At 38.3% G+C, this 11,787-nt stretch overlaps 1 protein-coding gene across 50 annotated transcripts in view; it reads right to left on the bottom strand.

Annotated features, from left to right (window-relative positions):
- The window catches only part of MAP4K4 (mitogen-activated protein kinase kinase kinase kinase 4), a 192,949-nt gene that overhangs the window by 7,387 nt on the left and 173,775 nt on the right, over positions 1-11,787 (bottom strand). For 27 of the 50 annotated variants that reach the window (XM_073023257.1, XM_008008228.3, XM_038004249.2 and 24 more), the window contains 4 exons: positions 10,288-10,431; positions 4,345-4,479; positions 1,722-1,822; positions 35-184 (listed from right to left, as the gene is read on the bottom strand). In XM_073023257.1, the coding sequence (XP_072879358.1) occupies positions 35-184; positions 1,722-1,822; positions 4,345-4,479; positions 10,288-10,431 (530 nt within the window). Of the gene's footprint in view, positions 1-10; positions 185-1,721; positions 1,823-4,344; positions 4,480-10,287; positions 10,432-11,787 lie in introns of all 50 variants that reach the window. The other 23 variants (XM_038004234.2, XM_038004247.2, XM_073023254.1 and 20 more) reach the window with 1 other exon arrangement.

The raw sequence follows: 11,787 nt of genomic DNA, 5'->3' as shown, positions 1-11,787 counted from the left end.
GTCAACCAACCATAGAGTGTGGGTTCTTTCTTACGTGTGTTGGTAGATAAATGTCATAGACTGATCCGGAATCCACATCAACAGCATGGAATCCAGCACAGGATCCATAGATCACTTTCAACCTCTGGCCTTCCTCAACAGTGAGATCCACCAGTAATGGCTTATGTACCAATTCTCCAAATGACTGCAAAGAAGTCATGAGAGAGAAATGAGAAGATGAAGGAGAACTTACTTCTAACAGATCAAACTAGAGAAGACCCAACATACTCAGTTATTCAATTACTGAGCCACACTGGCAACAACCGTAAGCAACAATACTCTACAAAATTAGTCTTTATTATGTTTTTGCCTGTTAATTAGCATCTGGAAGACACTTCTGCCAGAAGTTATGTTCCAAATCTCCCTATCCAGACCAAGATGTCTGCTCTGTCACTTACTGTGCTGTTGGCTGCCTTGATCAGAAAAGCATGCACAGTAAAATAGCGAGGACTTTCCTAAGCATAGTACTCAACTATTCAACAGGAGAGCGACAGGAGTTGTAGGAGTCACACACTGAAAACTGTTATCACTATTACCATACTAACCTCTATCTGAACTATAAAGATCTCTAATTTTCTGACTAGACTAAAATGGTGAAAAGGCTGTATGTGCTACAACAGCTTGGATTGTGCTGGTGTCTCCGTTTTTCATTGACATCACTACCCACAGTTCACAAGACTAGGATAATGAAACAGCAGCTTTAAATCAGGTAATATGTATAAAACCAACTAGCACAGTACCTGGTATATAAAGAATATCAAGGTCAGATCTCAGAAGATAATATAACTATATAACCAATTATCTTTATTCAGTAACACTTGGATTTATTTTTTAAGCAAATATTGTAACTCCATTTATCCTGCTTCACTGGGAAATCAAGCACTAGGCAATCCAAAAATATAAATTTTCCAAATAAATTAAACTTACCCCTTCAATAAAATAAAAAAACTATTCTAAAAAGCCAATCACCAGGCAATGTGAGGTATATTTGTAAATTCCATGAGTATTTTTGTGAACTCTCAAATGAACACAGTCCTAATTTTAACACTAAGTACTCAATCATTTACTTTCCTAAAACTGTATACATGCAAAATGGCAAAAACATCTTAATTTATACATTAGTTCAGATGTTATACCTGAGTTTTTTATTTAAACAAAAATGGAATCATATGAAATATTTTAACGTTTTTCACTTACTATATAATAATGTTCTTTGTCATTAGAATTTTTGTAATTTAATTTTTAATTAGTATTTTATGAACAGATATACCTTAAAACTGCCCGTCAGACACAGTTTTGTTATCAAAAACACATCTAAATCTTTATACGCATCCATGACTCAGGTGAAGGTCACCTTTTTAACTGGAGGGTGGAAGTGCTGTTCTCTCTTCCTCTGTTACCACACTGCCACATCAATTATAGTGTCTACCCAACATTTATCTCTCTCTCCTTCTCACTCTGTGGGCTTAGAAAGCAGATTAACTAAGCTTATTACATTACATTACATTACATTACATTACATTACATTAGAAATGGTTTCTTATGATAAAGTTATATGCTATATTAGCACATAGCTTTTATATTAGCAATTGTAACAGTTCAGACTTTTTAAACGTATTCCCTGACTCTTGGTTGCAGTTTGCATGGCCAATACTATTTTTAAATTCACTTGATGTTGTTACCTTAAAGGCCATAAATTTGTGATATGGCTTTGGTGCCCACGCATAGACTTCCACAGAACTTTTCAAAGCAATCACCAGAAATTTGATTCTTTCATATTTTACTGAAAAACAGTAAATAAAAAAGCAAGAGAAGCACAGTCAGTATCAACATAGCCCTCTAAACTGTTTTAGTTGTCTTCTGCAAACTTTATAAAATGCCTTCTATTTATTCATCCAAACAAGCAGGGGAAAAATTCAGAGACAGATCACACCTCATAGTTTCCTTTTCCAACTCTTTAATGTAGTTTGACCATCAATGAGTACTTTCACTAATGATCCCCATCTTCTTATAAAAGATTCTAAGATATTTTATAATCAAGGACAATGCCAGGTATACCACCCTAAAGCCTTCAAGGGCTCAGTATCACTCCAAATGAATAACAACATGATTAATCAGCCAAGAGACTTCTGAAACATACAGAGAGACTGAGGTACTCATTACAACTTTCCGTAGTCCTGCATGGGGCTCACACAGACTGAGGAAGAAAAAAGGCTTATACTAAAATATTCAGGAGTCTTGGATTCTACCAACAGAAGTATCTGTACACAAGTCCAAGTATCACTAAGACCATTTCCTGATCTACAGAAGTAGTAAAACTGCCTCCTTCCCATAGCTTTTTTGGTGCCCTTACTGCCAGGCAACTCTGACAAAACAGGTACTCCCAGGGGTCCCTGAGTACATGTGACTTACTAATGTGCAGATCCATGATTTCTTTACAAGCTGACATCACACCACTACTTGATTCTTTCTTTGCGCATGAAAGAGAACTTGTTAACTGATAACTCCCCTTGTTAAACTCTACATATTACCACTGTTTACATAAATCAATAAACAAACATCAAGACACAAAGGTTTCTAAGAGTTTGACAAAACCAGTACTGTTTCATAGACATCTGTGATGACAGAAATTCTCTGTATCTGTACTGCTAATATGATAACCACTACACACATGGGGCTATTGGACACTCAGAATGTACTAATGATATTGAGGAGCTAAATTTTAAGGTTTACTTAAATTTTATTAATTTAATATACATTTAAATAGCTCCCTGTTCCTGGTGGCAACCATAATGACAACGAATGAATGATATTATCCACACTTATTTCCTGAAAATACTTATGATTCATTCTGTACGAGCGACAGGCAAAAAGACTACTGTTTTGTTCTGGGGAGAAGCCCAACAGACTTTTAACACGTCTGCCTCCTGCTCCCCCTGTAGGATAATCTATTCATGTACAGCTCATCTGTTATGAGCTGTTTCATTACATTTAGCCTTAGATGATTTTAGTTATACCTCAACAAATAAAAATACTTCCCATAAACACAGAAAATTCGAATCCTAAAATCTATCCTAAGCAGATAGTTCTGCCTTCCCGTAGCATCAGAATCATTTGAGATACTGAGGCAGCTCCCACAGTCGCCATTAACCAATGAGCTGAGGGGTGCAGACAGACTACACGAACAAGGCAGCGCCAAGCATGACAACATCCCTGCGAACAGAGGAACTGACGATGCACAGATTTTCATAAACACAGAAAAAAGAAAACACGCAAGCAGCAACATTCAATAGGTCCGTAACATTAATCAGTTTTAGGTATATAGAAAAACTTCCTGTTTAAATTCTGTTAAGAATATCACATCTTTCCCATAAAACTTTAATTTAGCTAAGGTCCATTTTTTTTCTCCCGTACGTCTAACATTGGTCCCAGTATTTTGGTTTTTTCATATGTAAAAAAAAAAAAAAAAAATTGTTTTGATTAGCTGGGCATGGTGGCAGGTGCCTGTAATCCCAACTACTCAGGAGGCTGAGGCAGGAGAATTGCTTGAACCCGGGAGGTGGAGGTTGCAGTGAGCTGAGATTGCACCATTGCACTCCAGACTGGGCAACAAGAGCAAAACTCCATCTCAAAAAAAATAAAAAACAAAAAACTTTTGGTTTTGTTCCTGTGAGATTTTACTTCGTGAGAATCACTGCTTCATGCCAAGGGGAAAAAAACAATACAATTGCCATAAAACACTGACTGGCCAGCTGGGCTCACTTACTAGTGAGGAGCACAGTAGCTGTGCACAGGCACTTAAGTCAAAACAGCAGGCCATAAGCCCTAGAGTCAAACTCTCAAACACTCTTACCAGTGCCTGCCAAGGACCTTCAGACCTCTAAGTGGAGAATAAGCCTGGCATGTAAAAAAGGGCTCAAGTCAGCTGGCTTCCACTGGCAAGATTTCCTTAAAGAGGTTACTGTGAACCACATCTTACAGAGGACAGGAATGTGGACTGTCAAAGAGGAGGAGTGGAAAGACTCTCACAAGACGAACAGCGTAGGGGAGAGTGAGGGTGGAGTGAGTTGCAGGGATCGACTCTGTTATGCATATAGGTGCACAGAGGGAATAAGACAATGTCTAGATGAGACTTCAAGATTAGAATGTGCCTTGGAAACAGAACACCAGAAATGATCCACGTGTTTCAGAAACAAGTCTATTACTACAAACTTCAAAAAAACCCGTGAAAATTTAAAGTTTAAAATTCAAACTGAACTCTAATTAAACTCTGGAAAAACAAAATATGACGCTTCTAGAACTTACCAACTTTATAATGTACACATCCTTCCAAATCCCCTACGGTTGTCCATCCCTGCTTCTTCTCAACTTCTGGATCATTGTGAAGTATTTTATTTCTTAACCAGGACAAATAGTAGACACGTAACTTATCCTTTTTGCCTAGCAAAACAAATATAAATATTTTACATGCATATTCAGAAGTAGGTCTCATCATTAATAACAATAGTAACCCAAAGAAACTTCTACAAAGAGTAAATATCATTTCCACCAAGAAAACCCCTTTGTATCCAAGTTTTACTAGAAACTCAATTCAAGTTGCTCAGATGGACTTTTGAAATCCCTACAGAATTATCACTGGGTACAGGCCTGGGCTAGAGGGAAAGTTTTTAAAAAACAATAAATTCACACTTATGTAGATGGGTAGTATCAATAAGCTACAAAGTAATACAAATATCTGCATAATACGACCAAAAAAGCTTATAAGATGCTTTCACATGTACTATGCCATCTGATTCTCAAAACCCTCTGGAGTAGCTACTATCTCCCATTTGACAGATGAGCACAAGGGTTAAATCAATCACTTAATGCCAGCACTGAAACCTAGGGAAAGGCAAGTCGCAAGTTGGAGATGTGTACCACAGAAACAGCTGACAAGGGAGTCATATCCAGAATATGTAAAGAACTCCTACAAATCAAATAGAACAGGAGATAACCCAATAGAAAAACTGGACGTGCCACTGTAACCGGAACTTCACAAAAGAAGTGATCTCAGAGACACACAAAAAGATGCTCGTTCTCAACAGTAATAACGTGTGTTAAAACAATAATGAGATGATTTCATACACCTATTGGAATGTCTAAAATTTAAAAGACTGACAATATCAAAGGTAGGCAAGGTGTGGAACAACTAGAAACTTCAGAAACTAGTGTGTAAACTGTTAGAACTGCTTTTGTAAGTTTGGCATTATCTATTAAAATAGGACATGTGCATATCTTACATATGATCTGGTAATCTCTCTCCTAATGTAAGTGTATGTGTATGCCCCCAAGTACACCAACAGGAATGTTCATAGCAGCATGGTTCCTAATAGCACCAAACAGGAAACATTAATCTCTGAATGGATAGTAAAATGAGTAAATACATTGTGGTGTAGTCATCTAAAGGAACAAAGAGAAACTACAGCTACAAGCAACAACAACAAAAACGATGGTGGGCAAAGCCAGCCACACACTCACATCAACAAGCTAAGAAGAAAAATCACATGATCATATCAACAGATGCAGAAAAACATTTGACAAAACCCAACACCTACTCATAATAAAAACTTTCAGGAAAATAGGAAAAGAGGGGGAACTGCCTCAATTTGATAAGAAACATCAACCATAAAACCTTACTGCTAATGTCATACATAACGGCAAGAAACTAGATGCTTTCCTTGTAAGACAGACAACAAGGGAAAGATTTCCCTTCTCATAACTCCTAGTAAATGTTATATTGGGTGTCCTAGCTAATGCAATTAGAAAGAAAAGGGAAATAAAAGGTACAAGGACGGGGAAGGAAGAAATAAAACTGTCTTTCTTCACAGAAGACATGATTGTCTACATAGAAAATCCTGAAGAACCAATAAAAAAAAAATCCAAAACCAACCAAAAACCCTGCTGGATCTAACAAGCGATTATAGCAAGAATTATAGCAAGGTTGCAGGATACAAGCCTAATAAAATAAAAAGGTCGGTCACTTTCCTGTATTTCCTGTTTACCAGCAACAAATCATTAGAATTTAAAATTAAGACTACAACACCATTTATACTAGTACTTAAAAAAACAAAACGGGTACAATAAATCTAATAAAATTAGTCCTTTGCTAGTTTTATTTAAGGAAAACTGCAAATTCTGATGAAATCAAAGAACTAAATAAATGGAGAGAGATTTCCATCTTCATGGATAGAAGATTCAATATTGTCAAGACATCAGTTCTTCCCAACTTGATCCATAGAGTCAATGCAATTCTAATCAAAATCCCAAGTTATTATGTATACATCAATAAGCTGACTCTAGAGGCAAAAGACCCAACACAGTCAACACAATATTAAAAAAGAACAAAGTTGAAAGACTGGCAGTACCTGACTTCAAGATTTACTATATATCTACAGTAATCAACACAGTGTGGTTATTAGCACCAAAAGAGACAAATGCATAAATAGGGGGAAAAAAAAAAAAATAGAGCCCAGAAACAGAACTATACACCGGGCGTGGTGGCTCACGCCTGTAATCCCAGTACTTTGTGGGGCAGAGGTGGGCGGATCACAAGGTCAGGAGTTCGAGACCAGCCTGATCAACATGGTGAAACCCCATCTCTACTAAAGATACAAAAATTAGCCAGGCATGGTGGCACGTGCCTGTAATCCCAGCTACTCGGGAGGCTGAGGCAGGAGAATTGCTTGAACCTGGGAGGCGGAGGTTGTGGTGAGCCGAGATCTCGCCAATGCACTCCAGCCTGGATGACAGATCAAGACTCCGTCTCAGAAAAAAAAAACAAGAAACAGAACTATACAAATATAGTAGTAATCTTTGACAAAGGAGCACAAGCAATTCAATGGAGAAAGGCTGGTGTTTTTAACGAATGCTGCTGCAACAACTAGATACCCACATGCAGATGAAAACACCACTACACAAACTTTGAAACTTTCACAAAAATCACTTCAAAATGGATCGTGAACCTAAATGTGAAACACAAAGCTATAAAGCAGATTCTAGAAGGTAACAGAAGAAAATCCAAGGGACTCTGGATTTGGCAATGACTTTTTAGACACAATACCAGAAGCACAATTCATGAAAGAAAAAGCTAGTAAGTTGGACTTCACTAAAATTAAAAACTTCACTTCTGTAAAAGACATCATTCCACAGCATCAACAAGCAAGCCACAAACGGGCAGAAAGTATCTGCAAAACACATACCTGACAAGAGACTTAAATCCAAAATAAAACTCAACAATAAGAGAGCAACAATCCAATTACAAAATGGATTAAAGATAGAAGAAATACTTCACCAGAAGATATACATAGGAGATGTACCATATGTCATTAGGAAACTGCAAATTAAAGTGAGATACGCCTATTAATTCCTACACCCCTTCAGAATGGCTAAACTGCAAAATACTGAAAAAACGTTTAGAAAAAGTCTCCAAAAAAAAAAAAAAGAAAGAAAGAAATAGCCGTCACTAGAACACATACTGTTTTATCATTAGATAAAATTAGTTCAATGAAGGCAAAATCGACCTAACGTGTTTGAAGTCTGGACAGTGCTTGCCTCTAGGGGCAGTCCCTGGGTGGCTTCACAGGGCAGTTTTGGGGTGCTGGCAATGTTCCATGTCTTCAGCGGGGGGGGCTATCTGGATGGATTCTGCGTGTGACAGCTCATTGAGCTGTATGCTTATCTGTACTTTCTGTGTATGTCATACTTCAGTATAATCCTTTTAACTTTTGGGGAATTGTTTGCAGGAAAATATTCAATACACGTTAAGAGAAGAAAAAGACCACATAGTTTTTACATATAATGTTTTGTTTCCATCTTGTGAGATATATTTACAGAAAAGAGGAGAGGCAAATACAAAATGTTAATAAGAGTTACCTCTGAGATTGGGGTGACATTTTGTTTTAGTCTTCCTAAGTTTTTTCTATTTTTGAAGCTTCCTACAATTGACATGTACTACATTTATGATTGTGAAAACCATTAAAAGCTAATAAGGAAGGAAAAACAACAGAAAAGTAGAACAAAAAATGATTACTGGTATCAGCTGATTATAATGGTTAATTTTTTTGTTTTGAGACAGGATCTCACTCTGTCACCCAGGCTGGAGTGCAGTGGTGCTATCACAGCTTACTGCAGCCTCAACATCCCAGGCAAAAGCAATCCTCCTGCTCTGGCCTCTCAAATTGCTTGGATTACAGGCATAGGCCACCGCACCTGGTCTCAGCTGATTACTGATCACCATGAACTGTCTAGTTTCACTGGATCACTAAATGCAGATTTGTTTTCTCCAACTTAAATAACTACCAGCCATCAGCACTCTAGTTTTAAATGGCTGTTTCCTCATTTAAGTATAAACAGTGAAAGTTTTGCACTTCAAGAAACTCCTTTACTTAACAACCAAAAGCATATATGAGAAATAAAATAACTACAAGCAAATATGTTACATAACAAGCTTGTACTAACAAGCAGATAATTAAATCAAAATCATTGGTGGTTTCACAAGTGATTATAATATCATAAGTGACTGTAAGTGGTGGTATACAAGACCCATTTAAAGTCTTATAATTTTGCATACCACTTGACCAAGCAATAACACTAATTATTAGGAAATTATGATCTATGCAACATGGTATGTGCTTAAAGGTTAAGTCAGCTACCAGTATATCTGTGAAAAATGTTCACATGAGAGAAAAAAAAAGGGAATATACCTAAAGGGCAACAAGAGAAGATAAGTAAATACATTTTAATACATCTATGCAAGGAAACAGCCTGTGGTCATATACAATGGAGACCATGGAAGGATGTTCAATGGCATGGAGAAAGCAGACTACATGTTTTGGACAATCAGGCCTGGATGGGATACACCCGAACTTTAGGACAGAGGTTGCCATGGACAGGTAGATGGGGGAGGAACAGGGATGCTGACCGTATGTACAACAGTGTACTGTGACAACTGTTCAGACCAGCGAGTTACAGTTAGTACGTGGGTGCCATTATTCCTATAATCCCCTGTATGTTTGAAATATTGTATAACCATTTTTATGCAGATTTTTTCCCTTAAGTGTATAGTGAGTGTGATGTATGCTTAAAACACTGGAAGTTAAAAACTTACAAAAGTTAAAAGATATGATCTCTGGATGATTTTACTTTTTATTTCTCCTAGTTGTTTTCCTGTAGTAGTTTATATTATATAATTTACACTAAGAAAAATGTTCTTCTTAAAAAGAGACGTAATTGGCCTGGCGCGATGGCTCGCGCCTGTAATCCCAGCACTTCGGGAGGCCAAGGTGGGCAGATCACGAGGTCAGGAGATCGAGACCATCCTGGCTAACATGGTGAAACCCAGTGTCTACTAAAAATACAAAAAATTAGCCGGGCATGGTGGCGGCGCCTGTAGTCCCAGCTACTTGGGAGGCTGAGGCAGGAGAATGGCGTGAACCCGGGAGGCGGAGCTTGCTGTGAGAGGAGATCGCGCCACTGCACTCCAGCCTGGGCGACAGAGCGAGACTCTGTCTCAAAATAAATAAATAAAAATAAAAAAGAGACATAATTGTCTTAATTCACATAATAAAAACCATAATACTATACTTTTACAATAAAGGCAAAGAATACTTCCTTTTGCATGTACAAAAATTAGCCGGGCGTGGTGGCGCTCGCCTGTAGTCCCAGCTACTCAGGAGGCTGAGGCAGGAGAAATGCTTGAACCCAAGGAGGTAGAGGTTGCAGTGAGCCGAGATCATGCCACTGCACTCCAGCCAGGCAACAGAGCGAGACTCTGTCTCAAAAAACAAAAACAACAAAAAAAAAAGTCTGGTGGAAAGGAATGGCCAGAGACCTACATATTGGATAAGGCGAATGAAATCTAACAAGCAACTGGGCAGAGAGAGCAGTGAGAGATGCCAGTGAGAAAGCACACATTCGTATGCTTCTCACGACTGCTTCTGGAGGAGCCACAGATCAAATGTGCGTGTGTGTGTTGCATTTGAATACATCTTCAGCTCACATTATTGTCAAGCCTCGATGCGGCTGTATCTTATTTAACCAGTACATCAGAGAATGAGCTAACTGAAGTTTAGTGTGTAAAGCTACAATACTGTTAAAATTGTTTAGTGTGTAAAGCTACCATATTGTAAAACAACCTTGTAAAGCTACAAGACTGTTAACAATAGTGTTAAGATGGTGTCACATATTCTGCTTTACAAAACAAACACTCACCAGATATTGTCACCAAGACATTCAAGCCCTCAAGTACGTCCATTTGTTGAAATCGTCTTCGGTTGATCAGAGGATAGACCTTCCCTTGGCCACTTCTGTCCAGCAGCATCAGGCCACTCTCTGTACCCACTAGCAAATTCACTCCTGTTTGAGGGACACAGAAAGACCTCAATTTTATGCTATGCTTGGCAAATCCCCAGGTTGCATAGAAAGGATAACATCATCTATTTGGAAAAAAGTGCAGCTTCCTTAATTCACCCAGAAGAAGAAATCCTTAAAATAGTCAGAGGTCAAATAGTTAAAGTAACCAATCCTGTAACACATCACCATGTAGCAATGATGCTGACATATTTAAACATAAGAAAGGATAAGGGAAAGAAAAAGAAACCCTTATGCCATCAATTTCCTTAATAATCCATTAGTTTCTAATTCTTCCTCAGTTCCTTGAGAATGTTATATGCTGATTATTTCCTGTCTTTACAGATTCTATGTCTAATTAGCCACATCACACATTTGAACAAACCTTCACCTGATACCATGATCTCTTTGTGCTTCCTTATCTTTCATTGGCAAATCTCTGGAATGGGCCACATACAGCCTTCAAATCCTTAACAGCTTATGATTTGGTTTCCATCACTCACGTTTAAGCTTTTCTTAAAGATTACTTTCCACCATCATCAAAAAACAACTGCACTCAGTTCTCTTGTCCCTCCATTTCTTAGGACTATCAAAATATTGTGACCTCCCCATGTGACTCACCCTATTTCTCTAACCTTGCACTGTCATACTCTCCACACTCTTCTGCTGTGATGTGACATCTCCTTCCTTGTTTCCACACCTGCCCTCTGCTTCTTCAGTGGAGACATTTCCACTGCTGTCCATGTGGTGACACACACACCTGTGTGAGCGTGCCTCAAAACCAGTGACTCCTAATTCCATGCTGCTACTTTGCCTCCTGCTTTCCGCCCACTGCAGATCTCTACTGAAACTAGCTTAACTTTTGCCATTTCTATCAACAGCTCCCAAGCTGCTCTGCAAAACTAGCTAAAACTGGCCACTAGAGCCAGAGAAAACCTCTTCTCTGTGCCTACTTTCCCTTTCCTCTGCTCTCACAATTGTTCAGGCTTTGGCAGCCTTATGAGTGATGGATAGAGACCTTAATTAAGGTTGTTAAAGGAGCTTCTCTCTACTTTCTCATGATGTACATCCCATCAATCCTAATCTTGCTAAAATACTCAAGTTATGACTACCTTCAAAAACTGCACATTCCATGTAGAAATTGTCCCAAAGGCCTTGGGCTGGCATCTAAGACTGATTATCGCTTGGCCAAAGCACTTCTCCCTATTGATCATTCATGTATTTCCCCAAATGCTCTTGTTCCTTGATCTAGAACCTTCACTGTCAGAATCACCTTTGTAACATGTAGCACAGACGACCTTACATTCCTAGGGAATTGGATACATATATGTGCGTGCTGATTTCCTCCGTCATAAATTCATC

Source organism: Chlorocebus sabaeus, chromosome 14 (genome assembly GCF_047675955.1).
Source record: "Chlorocebus sabaeus isolate Y175 chromosome 14, mChlSab1.0.hap1, whole genome shotgun sequence".
NCBI classification, from domain to species: domain Eukaryota; kingdom Metazoa; phylum Chordata; class Mammalia; order Primates; family Cercopithecidae; genus Chlorocebus; species Chlorocebus sabaeus.
The sequence above is the reverse complement of the archived record's forward strand: the minus strand, read 5'-3'. Positions and strand labels throughout refer to the sequence as shown.